General features: G+C 45.8%; 1 protein-coding gene across 1 annotated transcript in view; it reads left to right on the top strand.

Moving 5' to 3' along the window:
• Window positions 1-15,699, top strand: part of LOC146063036 (uncharacterized) — an 83,765-nt gene that overhangs the window by 46,468 nt on the left and 21,598 nt on the right. The window contains exons 11-13 of the mRNA XM_083175046.1: window positions 4,686-4,880; window positions 10,277-10,439; window positions 14,267-14,416. Coding sequence (XP_083031172.1) covers window positions 4,686-4,880; window positions 10,277-10,439; window positions 14,267-14,416 — 508 coding nt within the window. The remainder of the gene's footprint in view (window positions 1-4,685; window positions 4,881-10,276; window positions 10,440-14,266; window positions 14,417-15,699) is intronic.

Below are 15,699 nucleotides of genomic sequence, written 5' to 3'. Positions count from 1 at the left end.
ACAATAATTGTAATCCATATGCCCAAATAGAAATTCGTCATGCCTCATTTTAATTATATAAGCCTCATTTCTTTGTTTATTTCATTCCTTAGTGCCAGCAGTTAATCATATATATATAGAATGACTCGCAATCCTTAAAGGGACATACACACATATAACATATATAGCACAGAAATCAAAATATTGATTAAATATATACTAATAATTCATATAGACTAAAAACCAATACATAATAATATTTATATGTAAAAAAATATATATATAATAATAATATATAATTCAAAGCAATAATTAAAAAATACATATAACGATTATTGATGGTACATAATAGCGATTAAATCAGTGATAGTTGTATCAGTGGCTAAATCCTAATAGGGTGTATCTAGATCACATGCATGGATATTCAACCCTTATTGGTCATGAACAATTGGGACCCAAAAGGGTAAACATAAATAAATACATAAATAATTACTAATTCATAAATATACCAACTTTGTACTAATAATAAACTAACAATTCATAATGTATACCAACCCCCCCCAACCCACACACCCCATTAACCCCCCCCCCCTTCCACCCCCCCCCCCCACCTTACATCTTAATATTATTTCATATTGATTCCCCCCCCCCCTCCCCTTAATTCCACACTAACCATGGTCATTTTAAATCCCACCACCATCAATTCATAATAGGTATCCATGTTTACACATACACACCTCAATTATTAATAATAATAGAAATAATATTAAATAATTAATTAAAGTGGATGTCCCCCAAAAATAAAAGAAATGAAAAAGGTATATATACACAAGGTCCCATAAACACTAATCCAATTATATATTCCATTTAATTCTATGGTATCATTTAATCCCAAAGGGCTCAAGGTTTTCAAACAAAAGATCCAGTAAGCCTCCCTCCTACACAGCCGTACGTATCTGTCACCCCCTCGCGGTGTGCTCAGGATGTGTTCAATCCCTACCATTTTAACCCCTTTCATGGAGCCCTTTTGACAGCTGGCCATGTGTCTATAGAGACTATTGTTTCTGCTCATCTTTAGAATGTTCCTTTGGTGCTCCATATATCTAACATGGAGGTTTCTAATGGTGCGGCCTACATACTGCAGACCGCATCCGCAGGTTAGGAGATAAATAATATAATTCGTTTTACAATTTATAAAGGTTTTAATTGGGAATGTTTCGCCGGAAACATAAGATGAAAAATTGATAGATTTCTTTTCAGCTGTTATACAAGAACTACAAACACCCCCCACCCCACCACCTCCACATCTGTGGTACCCCTCAGGTTTAGGCGGGAGCCAAGTTGGTTTAGCAGCGCCTTGCTTTTCCTTTCTGAAAAAACTTGGCGCTAACTTCTCTTTCAGATTTCGTGCTCTTCTGAACACCACTGTGTTGTCAAAATTAATTTCCTTGTTCAAAATTTCATCTGACTTCAAAGGAAATGACAGTAAGAAGCTAATTGGTTGATTTGGCCAACTTTGGCCAGTATTCAATGCCTCTGATTCGCCATTTTTTTCAGCGAATCTGGCAATTCGCCTGTTTTCTGGCGAATTTTCTTACAGAAAAAAACAATTCGCCTTATTCAATGGACACAATTCGCTGCAAATGAAGAACGAATGTCTGGCGATTCGCCGTTTGTGATTCACCGCGATTCGCCGGTGGTTTTCAATGGGGTTTTCAGTGGAATTCGCCGAGAGTGTATTCAATGCTGAAGTGGAGAACTGCTTTCTCCAGTGATTTTCGCCAGGATTCTCCATTTTACATTCGTCATCTTTTTTAGGTGAACTGGAATGTGATCTTTGAAAATAAAGCGTTTTTTATTTTTATTTTGGTGTCAAAAAATCTGATTTTTTTTTTCTGTGAAGGGGCATGCTATTTTTATTCATGTCCTTGCAGCACATGAATATATTTTAATTTTCTTTTTTTTAAACAATATATATATATATTTTTTACACATTCACCAGCAGGGGGCTGAGCCGGGAGCCGCTCATTAATATTCATATATTCACTGCACACTGGTCCCGATCATTACATATGCACGATCGGGACCAGTGTTTAGCGGCTCCCTAACACAGCCCCCTGCAAGCTCTGGGGGGCTCTCCCTGTGTCCCCCACAGCCCTCCTTCACCCCCACAGTGTCCGGCGCAGGCAGGGAGGCTTCCATCTCCTTGCCTGCAGCCGTCCTCCGGCTCCCTGCGGCATTCACCGGGGGGGTTGAAATTCGCCGCCAGGGGCAGCAAGCCCCTGAGGTGTTAAATAGGGGGTGAGGGAGGGCTGGCAGCGAATGCTGCAGCCCTCCGGAACCCGGCGATTGTGTAGCGAATCCAAAACAGGATTCTCTGCACAAGGAGAATTAAAGTATTGAATACCTGCATTTGAGAGAGAGAGAACCAGATGTATTTGAAAAGTGATAAAAATGAACCACCAGCCAATCAGCTCCTAAATGTTACAGGCTGCATTAAAATGACAGTTAGGAGCTGATGGGGGGGTGGCTTATTACTCTTCATTTTATGAGAGAGAGAGAGAGAGAGAGAGAGAGAGAGAGAGAGAGAGAGAGAGAGAGAGAGAGAGAGAAATCACTCAATGGGGCAGATCAATTAATCATGGTGAAGAGATAATCTGGAGATAAAGTGGAAGGAGAACCAGCCAATCAGCTGTGTTTGAGATATGACAGATGGGAGATGTTTGGCTGGTGCTTTATCTCCTTCCACTTTATCTCTTCGCCAGGCTTAGAGAGATCATTACAATAAGTTTATCATTCACCAACACAGAGACATAGGATCTAATTTATAGATGCACACATGGGGCCTGATTCTGGTTCACTCACTAAAAGAAATTTTTTCTCCAATGGACAAAACCATGCTGCACTGCAGGGGGGGGGGCAGATGTAACATGTGCAGTGAGAGAGTTACATTTGGGTGAGTTATTTTGTTTCTGTGCGGGGTAAGTACTGGCCGCATTATTTTTACACTGCAATATAGATATCAATTTGAAGTACAAACCACACCCAAATCTAACTCTTTCTGCACATGTTACATCTGCCGCACCAGCAGTGCACATGGTTTTGTCCATGGGTTTTGGAAACAATTGCTTGACTACAAATGGATGCGTGTAGACACAGCGAGTGCGTTCAGGTCTGAATGACCCCCATGCGGTAGCTGTACTGTAAAGAAGGCAGATACACTTCTGTAGGTTAGAATGGAGTGTGGCAAAGTGCAAGAAAATGATTTGTAGGCACAGAGCTGTTTTAACAAATGCAGCGATGCGGAGATAAAAAAAACTAGTAATTAGTAATTATAAGCAAAATTAAGTTCATTAAGGTAAAATGATTCTCTGTAAAATAAATAGAGAGTTGAATATTAAATCTCATACATGTCGTTTCTTGTTACGCCCTTTTTTGTAAGCTACATAAAAACAGTTGAACTGTAATTTTCTTTATGTAGTTTCACAGTTCCCCTTATATAATCAGGTGTAACTGGAAATTACATGTATGGCCATGTCTGCTGGGAGCCTGCACCAGGAGGGCTTGTAAACCTCACAATTAGGGGTGAGTCATGTATTCCAGATTACCCAACAATGTGACTTTCTCTGTCTCAGGTTGTACCTTCAGGAGAAGGGTCCTAGTCCGGTCCACAGGAGACATTGATGGAAGGGAAAACTTAACACCTGGAATTCTGGGATGGTACTTTATATTCCTGTGGTCTGGGATCTAGACATAGGCCCTTATTCAGATCGGAACGGTACGGCCCGCGTGCGGCCGTACCGCCGATGTTTTTGGTCTGCACATGCGCAGAGGTGAATCTGCGCATGTGCAGCCCCCTTCGCCGCAGACGGATTTCGTCCGCCGCAAAGGGGGCGGATAGGGGCGTGAGAGGCATCATGCCCTCATTTCCCTATGTGTACGCCCCGCGTTTCATGGGCGTTCCCATGCAAACGCGGGGCGTATGCATGGTAATGAGGGCATGACGCCACTCATGGGGGCGGAAAGCTGACGTCGCCGGATGTCAGCTTTCAGCCCCCATACAAGCTACCACACGGACGATTGTCCGTGTGGTCTTAGCTTGCGGGAGCTGCCGCGGCGTGCGGACCTGCCTTCGATGGTCGACGACCATCGAATGCAGGGGGCAGCTCCCACCATGGTGGAGGCGTAGCCTCCACCATTTTAATGCGGATCGCCAGCCGTCCGTGTACGGACGGCCGTGGCGATCCGTAGGGTGGGCGGGGATTGGTTTGTGCGGCCGGAGCCCCGTGTGCGGCTCTGGCCGCACCAACCAGAATAAGGGCCATAGACTCCACTTGCCCCTTTGGCAGCTTGTACAGGGCACTTGCAGATTAATCTCCTGTTCCCACCATCATGACCTCTTGTATCTACTAACAATCTGGGATTTGGGTAAAAAAACAAAAAAAAAACAAAGAAACAACATTTTTTCAGACCATACAGTGTGGCTGTAATCTCTCCCCATTCACCCCAGTGACAAATTCCACATAACCGCCCCCCCCCCCCCCCCCCCAAAAAAAAAAAAAATAGGGAGAACCTCCAGATGGGGGCGGACGGAGGACCACCCTACTACTGTATCTCCGCCGAGGCTAAGATTGCTTGACCCCTGTATTCTTACTGAGTATTTCATTTACCAATAAAAGATTTGGTATTGTGTCTTTTCTTCCCAGGTCTCGGAGAGGACGTTTGCCATGGACCCTGTCACAATTCTACTGTCCATTCTCGTCATCGTGTTCTTGGCCTATGTCTGTAACAATTGGAATCAACACAAGTATAAGAATTTCCCACCGGGACCGACGCCTCTTCCCGTCATTGGGAATATACACATATTCGACATGCAAAACCCTAACAATACATTTATAGAGGTAATATAATGCTTGTGGTAAAACAACACTATGGGCCTTATTCTAGTTCACTCTTTCTGACAAAATCCTTCTTAGATGTACAAAACCATGTGCACTGCAGGGGGGCAGATGTAACTTGTGCAGAGAGAATTCGATTTGGGTAGTTATTTTGTTTCTGTGCAGGGTAAATACTGACTGCTTTATTTTTACACTGCAATATAGATCTCACTTTGAAGTAAAACCCCACCCAAATCTAATTCTCTCTGCACAAGTTACATCTGCCCCACCTGCAGTGCACATGGTTTTGTCCATCTAAGAAGGATTTTGTCAGAAAGAGTGAACTAGAATAACCCCCAATATTGTGTATGATATAGTAGTAAAACTATACTTTTAGACATTTCACCACTAGTCTACAATGCAAAGGAGAATAAAATACAGCAGTATCTCTCATTTCCCCACATGTAGGTGATACGGGAAGAAAGCTACTTAAGTTTGATCATTAGAACCATGATTAGTACAGATGGGGCTGGCTTCATCCTTGCAGGGCTGGTGTTTCTAACGCCAGCCCCGCCATCACGCCAGCCCCGCCAGGGGGCGCGAGTGCACAAGACGCTTGCGCGCCCTCTGGACAACGGACCCTGTCTCCGGTCCTCCCCCGCCGTCACCGCCCGTTGCCCTTGCTGCCCCGAGCGCCCCCCCTAACCCTGCCTGTCTCCCTGAAGCGGAGACGGGCGGAGATGGGCAGGGACACGCAGCGTCCCCGCCGAGAGACTGTTCAGTGAAGCCCCTGCCGCAGGTCGATATGGTCTGAAGGTTGACACAAGCATTAGGTCGACAGTGGAAAGGTTGACAGTCAAAAGGTCGACACAAGTTTTTTTTTTCAAAATCTACCCAAATATCGACTCAGTTGACATTGACTTGCCATACTTCGCACTACTTTATTCTCCCACCATGTCGTAGTGGACGGTAGAACTTGGAATACCGCCTGTCGGCACATGTCAGCTCTAGAAAAGTGAACATCTCATGTTCACCATTGGACTGTCGACCTTCCCATTTTTGACCTAATGCTTACGTCAACCTTTAGACCCTGTCGATCTTACCCATGCTGACCTATTTCAGGTGTCGACCTAAGGCTTGCCGACCTTCAGTAGTCGACCCAATGCATGACGTTAATAGTGTCAACATAATGAGCGTATACCATTGAAATGGAGCGTAGACTATTAGATAGACAGTGTCTAGATAGACAGATAGACTCTGAAAGGTCAACATGCAATAAGTCGACAGCCATAAGGTCGACGGGGTCAAAATATCAACATGAGAAAGGTCAATATGGGATAGGTCAACAGTTAAAAGGTCACCAGGGTCAAAATATCGACATGAAAACTGTAAACACATGAAAAAGTCGACATGAGTTCTATACTTTTTTTGTGTCAATGTCGATTGTTGACATAGCCCCCCAGTTAGTGTAACCCGTACCCTCGCATGGCTCGCTTCACTCTCAATGCTTTGGGCTCGGTGCCTTGCTACGCTCCACACACTATTATACACTCCCTCTATGCCGACATGGACGGTGAAGTAAGAACAAGACAGTTACAAAAAAATCATGAAAAAATCATGTTGATCTTGTCAACCTTTTGACCCTGTAAACCTGTCAAACCCCCCCCCCCCCCTCCCCCTCCCCCAGCAAGAAAGCAGGTGAATGGGGAAAGAGAACAGTGGAGAGAAAGAAAGGAGGGTGAGTGAGAGAGAAGAGACAAGGGGAGGTTGAGAACGATGTGTAGAGGCAGAGGGGGAGAGGGAGAGAGAGTGAGCGACAGAGGGACAGAGAGATGGCTTGTTACCTCCACATTGGCGCCGGGACCTCAGCGGCAGCAGATCTCCTCTGTGGCGTCCCCTCAGCGGCAGAGGATCTCCTCAGTGGTGGCACAGATATCTGGCTTCCAGCCCCGGATCTCTCTGCCAGCACCAGCAGCAGTATTCCTTTTTCGTACCGGGACTGGTCACCAGATTGTGACGTTGAGCCCCGGCAGTGTCAGAGAGACAGGGGGGAGACTGGGAGAGCAGAGGCTGGATTAGCTAGACCTGCTCCTCCCCTTCATTGGCCAAACCAAAGGTGCTGATGGCGGAGGGGGGAAGAGGAGGCACGGCGCGTGGTGAGAGCAGGAGAAGAAGTAAGTAAGTTCTATTTATATAGTGCACTTTCACCAACAGGACTCAAGGCGCTTTACAGACATTAAAAATAACAATGCACACACTGTAATACAAAGGGTTATCAGTACAAGGAACAGACAACAATGGCAGTTTCTTGAATTTCTCGGCTTCTGATTGGCTGCTAGGCGGCCAATAGAATCATTCGGATGAGAGGCGCGGAAGATGAAACATCTCTGCGCCTCTCAGTCCGAGTGGGTACCGGCGGCTGATGAGGTGGACTACGGCGAAGACAGAGAAGATGACGGGATCTTCACCAGAGGATCTTGTGAATAGGAATTCCTTCCACAGGTCCCCCATGGTTTTCTTTGGATCCAGGACCCCGGACTCTTCAGCCCTGGAGGTATTCCGGAACAAACGAAGGAATTGTGGGCGCTTGACTTGTGTGTCCAGTGATGTAGAATTTTCTCAAAATAAATAAATGGAAAGAAAAAGAACAAAATATAAATTCCATTTATTTATTTTGAGACACATATTTTCTTCTTTTTCTTTACATTTATTTATTTTGAGAAAATTCTACATCACTGGACACACAAGTCAAGTGCCCACAATTCCTTATTTTGTTCCGGAATACCTACAGTGGGGATTACAAAGTGGTCCTTCTAGGAATTGAGGCTGCATGGACTAATAGCGCCTTGGGACTTTTCCATTTTTTATTGTTGTATTTGTCTTCAGCCCTGGAGCCCCGGACCCCGGACCAGCCCCGGAACCAAGGCCCTGGACCCCGGACTCTGCAGCCCGAGACCCAGGAACCAAGGCACCGGACGTGGACCCAGGGACCTACAGACGGGCTCAAGATAGGTAAGTATCAGTATGTATGGGCTTTGGATGTATTAAAGTTTTATTTTTATTGTGTGAAGGTGTGTTTATTTGACTATTTTTATTACTGTGGAACTACAAGTGCCAGCGGGCCCTTTAATGCCCCGCATGCTGGGACTTGTGGTTCTCCAAGTCCCAGCATGCAGAGGAGGCTTGCTGGGACTCATAGTTCCACAGTAAAAGACAATAGTGTTTATTCTATTTTTTTACACTTCAATCAGCCTGGTGACCACCGCACAGGGTCACCGGGGACAGCACCAGGCTTCAGCCTGGTCAGGTAAGTCCTGGAGGGGGGGACTGGTCAGTAGGGAGGAATGTTTTGGCCGCGGGAGCTTATATAATAAGTGTCCCCCGGCTGTGGCATTACCCTGCTGGCTGGTTTTGCCTGGGGCTGTTTCTTAACATACGGGGGACCCCTAGTCATTTTGTGGCTGGTTTAAAAAAAATCAGCGAAGCCCTATTTTTTGGGTTTCCTGATTTTTTAATACCAGCTCCGGCTCTTTCAGCCTGGTGCTGGTTACGGCAGTGGGGGGGACCCCACGCTGTTCCCCCCCCCCCCCATCTTTACTATTTAAACTGGTCTTTAAACGGGTAAGTGGGAATGGGACAAATCCGGCTTTTAATTTACCGTTTAAAAGCTGCAGTGGGAAAGGGTCTTTATGGCTCTTACCCGTTTAAAGACCCGTTTAAAAAATGTAGGCAGTGGGAAAGCAGCATTAGACTACATAACAGGAGACAACGAAATTTTTTTTTTTTTTGTCACTTATACATAGAACAATCTAGGGAGCACTTATCTGTCCAGCAGAGGGCAGCAATGCCCCAAAAAATGATCAAAAGTGATTATTATAGACTATAGAACCAATAGGAGATAGTAAAGTGTAAAGTGCGCTTGGAAAGATTAAGGGGGGATGTTCTAACATCCGCACCCCAGCTCCGCCCCCTATCGCCGCCCATCGCATTCATAATTATCGCATATGCACTAACATATGCAATAATTATGGCAAAGGACGGCTCTTGTGTTAAGAGCTGTCCTTTGCGAAAGAGTCAGCGGGACACGGCGGCTCCCCCCTCCCTCCCTTACCCGGCTGCTGGCTGCTGCTGTGGGGGGAATGGCTCTCCTCCTCCCTGCACCCGGAAGAGGATCACAGTGCAGGGAGGAGGAGGTCACAGGTCCGGGCAGCACAGCTCTGAGCTGCCCAGACACAGGTGAGGGGGGGGATGCGGAGCGGCGTGGGTCCGTGTGGGTCGGCGGTGGATTGGTGAGGGGTGGCAGGGGGTCGCGTTAGATGCCCATAGGCTTCTATGGGGCATCGCCAGATTTTTCTGGCAATGCCCCCCGCCGCGGTTACCCGGCGGGGGATGCTCAGTGCATCCCAAAATGTGTTAAAAACCCGATAACAGGGTTTTTACTGCATTTTTAGTTTAGAGAATCTCCCCCAAAAAGTTACATTTTATATACATTTTTTGTCTAGTGCGCTTCCAATTAACAGTCCCTTTTTTTCTCTCTTGTGGATACTAATTCTAATCACTAGAAGCCAGCCTGTTTATAGATGTTAGAATTAAGCCCTGCCCCTGGAACTAAGCCCCACCCTAGTTACCACCTGACTTAAGCTCCACCTCCAGGTGATATCAGCCATTGATCACCGGGAGAGCAGGGTGGCTCTGAATGGGGTGCAAACCCTCAAACCAGATAGTTAAAGAGTTAAGTCCCATACACATTAGAAGACCCTTGCCGCTACCGATATAGTTAATAATATGGGCCACGGGTGTCCGATACTGAATGATATCGGTGACAGCGATATATTTTACAATATCCTCTAGTGTGTATGGGGCTTAAAAGTTACAGTTTACACCGGAGGCGTAACTCTGGGAGGTAATGGAGACATCTGCCGCCGGGCTCCTGCTTCCAAGGGGGCACCTCTCCTCGCCTGTCAGTTTGAATCAGTTCATTGAAAGCCGTTGATATTGCTTCTGTGGCTGACATCAATACATCTGGCACTCTCTTACTTCAAAACCATTATTATTAGGCAGAGCTATGTAGTGTAGTAACTTCATTTGAATGCTTATTTTGCAGAAGCAAATAGCTCTACCAGTAAGGTGTCTGCCACCAGTGAGACAGGTCACAGGTTCTAATCCTTGGTGTATCATATGGGGGAGATACGTAACTGTGATATGCTGCTTTTAATATTATCAAATACTTCATTTAAGCAATATGGAAGCTGCTATTTCGGCATTTCTGGAGGGTCAGAATGGCTTTGTGTAATACATTTGCTGGTGCATAGCAGTGTAATCTACAAATGATAGCTATACCATTGGAAATAATGACTGGAATAATATCATCCAATGCTGACTATAGTCCTGATAATTACTATTGCTTATTGCATTTACAGCTGTCTAAGCAGTACGGGCCGGTATTCAGCGTCCAGTTGGGCACGATGAAGATGGTGGTCCTAAGTGGTTATGATACCATCAAAGATACTCTACTCAACCACGCGGAGGAATTTTCTGACAGGCCGAAAGCCCCAGTCATTTCTAAATTAATAAAGGACTACGGTAACTTTTCAGTTTCCTTAAAGAATATAAAAAAAATATACTTTAATTGTGTCTTAAAGAGTTTAGAACTGAAAGTATATCTGTTGGGTTATTTGTACTACTATATATGCAATATATACTACTGTATAAATCATCATTTATTGTGACATCCCCACTGCAAGTGAGGAAACAAATGATTTGCCATGTACATTCATCCCTGGGAATTACAGTACTGGAGCTGTGCAAATGTTCTCAAGCTCTTCTATAGTAACCCAACCAGCAAATGAGTACATCAGAGACATATACATTAGGGCAGTGGTTCCCAACCTTTTTCGAATCACGACACACGACACCAAAGATAATTTTGGTACTAGTTTCCTAGAACGGCGCCCACAATTTCCATCGTATGGGCTCCTAAAAATCTAATCGCATCGCATCCCCCTGGAATATTGCGGCATGCGATGCAATTCGATTTTTAATTGTACAAGCACCCATGCCATGAGATGTGATGGGTGCTTACAATGAGATGTAACACCCAGTATCCACGCCATCACGAAACGTGGCGAGCGCAGCGAGCCCCGTGAGGGGCGGCGGTACATGCCGTCCGACCTTTTTATACCCCCACTATCCACGTCGGCATGGAGTTGACTTTAGATAGTTTGGCGAGCCCAGCGAGCCACCGAGCCTGCAGCACGGCGAGCGCAGCGAGCCCCGCAAAGGGACATGGATTACTTTACATGTATTCCGCGTCCGCTCACCACGATTCGGCCTCAAATTGCGCGTCCCCTCGCGGGGCTTGCAGGAAAAAGGATCATTCTAATTAGTTAATATACTTTCATGTTACTTGAAAATATTATTTGAAAAGTGGTCAGGTACAGATGGAGCAGCTCTCATCCTAGCAGGGGATGGGGCTGGCGTCGCCAGCCGCCATCCCCCGCCAGCGCCATGGCGATGGCGAGAAGGGGACGCGCGCGCACTTGAGGCGCGCGCGTCCCCTTCCGACGGCGCTTCCATCCGTTCCCCCGGGTCCCCGCCGGCTTGCCGGCGGTAACCCGGGGTCCCGGCCGCCTGCCCGCACCCCCCCTAACCCCCCTAACCCTGTCCATCTCCCTGAGGCGGAGACGGACAGGGTTTCCGTCGCGCGTCTCAGTATATTTGCTGGCGAGGCTGCTGGCAGGTCGCCAGAGGGGACGTCCTGGCGACCCGCCAGCAAGGATGAGACCTACTCCATCTGTACAGGGAGATATACTAATATGCTTTAGGCTTAGAGCAGGTAATGGGCAAACGGGGAGCTGACACCATCATGCTGAAGACAAACTGCATTCCTTGGGGTTAATTAACTAAGATTGAGGTTCTACTGAAGATCGGCTGTTGCCCATAACAACCAATCAGATTCTACTGCTTATTTATTTAGCACCTTCTAGAAGATAAGAGATAGAACTCCATTCTTTAACTTACCACGAGTTAAGAGTGTCTATACTAATCGGTTATAGATTTGAATACGATGACCCAACCAAAGTACAACTCATGAGCATAATTAATAAAAATAGAACACTCCTGGGAAGCCCCATGGCCAGGGTAAATTTATTATGTGTCAAGGGATTTTGCTGTTTCACTATTGTAAAATTCTACTTTTCTGTGAGAAATAACTCATGCATTCAACGCTTGATTGAGGAGTGGAAGTGTATTTCTGAGCTGATGATTTATAGTTGGTGAATTTTCATTTTCTGTGAAATGGCTGCTTCGCTGAATTTGTTTTCATTGCTGCAGACGGAGGCGGAGGCAATTGATTTTTTTCAGCGCCATCATATACTACCGGTGGCGGGAAATTGCGCCAATGGACACATTATGCGCCTAAGTGTGAAGGAAGGTATGTGGCGGTGCCATGTTAAGGTTTGTTGCCTAAAGGTGATCCTTAGAGCAGGACAATTTTTCCAGGGTGCCGCTTACCCTTCCTCACCTTGGTGAGGTTCATATACTCTTGGGCGCAGGAGCTGACATCGAATGACTATTGTCAGCAGCAGCTGGATATGTCCAAAAAAACAGCTGTACTTTACAATAAGTGGATGCGGGAGGCTTGTTTGATGGACCTCATGGTGCAGCCACAGCGCCGTAGAGGTGGACGAAAACTTATTCGTGAGGAGAAAAAGCAAAGTACTGTAGGCCGGATGTTACCCCAGAAGTGGGTTTTTGGGGGAATATGCAGGGAAACAGGGTAGTGTTTCCTGACGATGGTGGCCATCGGCGATGCCAGCACATTGATGGCGGCTATAATTGACAACGTAGAGCCTGGATCTACAATATACACAGATTGCTGAAGGGCGTATAGCACAGATCAGCTCCAATTGGCAGGGTATGCGCACGCCCAGGTTAACCACCGGTACAATTTCATCGACCCATCAACAGGGGTCCATACTCGAAAGAATGTGGGGCGCATGTAAATTGTGCAATAAACGACATCGGGGCACCGCAAGGCACATGCTCCAATCGTACCTGCAGGAGTTTATGTGGCAAAAAACATTGGGTGGGGATAACTGATTTCATTGGATCCTGCACGCCCTGACACTTCTCCCTAAGGACAACTAAATCATTTGTTCACTGATTACATGTTCTTACATAATCTTTACTGCTTTAAATGCATTAATTGTTCGTATTACCTGTTAGTTTATGGTTTATTAGTTATTTAAGTAAATTATAGTTCTTAGTCAACACATGTCCTCATTACTGTGTCAGTTGCATGATTTTGCAGGGGTGAATGTGTTCATAAAACACCACCACTATCAACGCCACCCCGTAGCGCGGTGAGCCCCTTGATACCCCCACTATCCACGTCGGTGTGGAGTTGATTCTATATAGTGTGGCGAGCGCAGCGAGCCACTGAGCCCGAAGCATGGCGAGGGGACGCGGAATACATGTAAAGTAATCCGGATCCGCTAGACACACTATATAAAATCAACTCCACGCCGATGTTGATAGTGGGGGTATCAAAAGGTCGGAGGACGCGTTCTGCTGTGCTCGCCACGTGAGGGGTGGCGTGGATACTGGGGGTAACGCAAAACAATGGCAGAGGTGCTTACAATTGTAAGCTCCCTTCACATGTAATACTATGCACAAATCACATCTCATTGCATCACATGGCATAGTAAGCACCCATTATATCTCATGGCATGGGTGCTTTTACAATGTAATATCGCATCGCATTTGGTGCCATGCGATCCTATGTGAAATTACATTGTATAAGCACTCCTGTGCACTTAATATGGACATTGCATCGCACGCATCGCACACCACTATACATGGTACGTGATGCGATGCGATTTTCCTATGCAGAATACCTCAGTTAGCTATTTGCTTAGTGGGCGCCGTGCTAGGAAACAAGTACCAAAAAAAACCTCCATTCTAGAACTTACCGCGAGTTTAGGGTGTAATTGTGAAAGTTTTGCAATTATTTTTTTGGGCACTGTCATGGGCTCCAGGTTTGCACACAATTATGCACATTTAAATTTGAGCATGTTGAAGGAACTATCAGGGGTAAATTTACTAAGATGGGAGTTCTATTGAAGATACCCCATCTTCAATAGAACTCCCATCTTAGTAAATTTACCCCTGATAGTTCCTTCAACATGCTCAAATTTAAATGTCCATAGCAACCATTTGCTTATACTTATTTAGCACCTTCTAGAAGCAAATATAATCCGATTGGTTTCTATGGGCAACATCTCATATTCAACAGAACTCCCATCTTATTAAATTTACCCCTTTGTATTTGGTCATATATACAGTATATTCTATGTATGTAGAATGAATGAGTATAAATGGGCCCATGATGGGTTTTTACTCTTCTTCAGGTCTTGTCTTTGCTAATGGCGAGAACTGGAAAGTGATGAGACGATTTACACTTTCCACATTACGAGACTTTGGGATGGGGAAGAAAGGTATAGAGAACAAGATTACCGAGGAGGTGGAAAATTTACTGCAGACATTTAGATCATACGGAGGTGAGTGGTTACATTACTTTATAGGTTAGAGATTAATTAATCATACATACAATCCATTATTCCACATTTATTTGTATGCTTCTCCCAACTTTACAAAGGTAAGGCTTTAACTGATTGATTGATTTTTTGAGTAATACATATTTATTGAAATAAAAAATTTTAAAAAATGAAACCAGGCATTCACAGCAGGAGAACCCGTAATGGAAAGCATGCCCTCATGTGGGTAACTGGAAACATTTGTAGCAGAGTCACAAAGGAAATCTAGCGGTAAAAAGCCCACGGATTAATCTCAACTGACTGATTTCACCTGTTCTTGACGGATTGGGCTGAGAAATTGTCCCAAATCAGATGCCATTGATGCAGGTCCGACCTCGGACCCACCTCCCGGCGGCGGGGAACAGGGGACAAATGCGATAGGACTGCATGCAATGTATCACATGCGGTGCTGCCACCAGGGATGGTAATGGGCAGCTCATGGGGAATCGGTTGGCCATACATTGCGGCGATACATCACACTAGAGTATGGGCACATTAATATTACTGTGGGGGCTGTGCCTGTAAATGGAAGGGTACCAAGGAAGGGGGGAAGGAGAGTGAAGGGCATGTTTATACTGTGGAAGAAGGTCGGAAGTCCCAAAACATCTCAATTTTTGTGCAATGCCATAAAATGAGAACAAGGATGTCCTCCTCCTACAATTCCTCTGAAGTCTATCGGAAAGGGTTCGACACTGTTCTCGGCAGGTCGACACTGCCTAGGTCGACACTGCCTTTCGTCGACTGCTGCCTTCCTGCCAATGTGGCACAGTATCTTCACTCAGTTTTTCCATAAAGTGTGGATTATTAGGTCAACACTATTTAGGTTGACAGTCATTGGGTTGACCACTGGTTGACAGGCAGTCGACACATGAAAAAGATTGAGATGCATTAGGTCAACATGGTGAAATTGACACTTAGAAAATGACTGCCCCCGTACTGCAGACCGTTTTTAAGGATGCTAGAGGAGGCCTAGCGGGACCGCAGACTGATGCGGCACAGCGGCAGGTACTGGCGGAGGTATAAACGGGGGGGGGGGGGTAAGGTGGTGGGGGTAAATTGGAGGCGCTGCCAAAATGTGTGGCGGGGGGAGCTTAAATAATAGTTACGCCACTGGACACAGGGCCGGATTAGGGCCAGTTCCGTGGGCTGCGTATACTCGCAGACTAGGAAACAGGTAAGCTCCACCTTCTGCCCCACTGCATGTGACCCCCCTCTCCCACACCTCCCAAATACCCTCGCTAGCGGCA

The sequence above is a fragment of the Crinia signifera genome, chromosome 3, assembly GCF_055691185.1.
Source record: "Crinia signifera chromosome 3, ASM5569118v1, whole genome shotgun sequence".
Taxonomy (NCBI): domain Eukaryota; kingdom Metazoa; phylum Chordata; class Amphibia; order Anura; family Myobatrachidae; genus Crinia; species Crinia signifera.
Note: the sequence above shows the minus strand (reverse complement) of the source record. Positions and strands in the feature narration are given on the sequence as shown.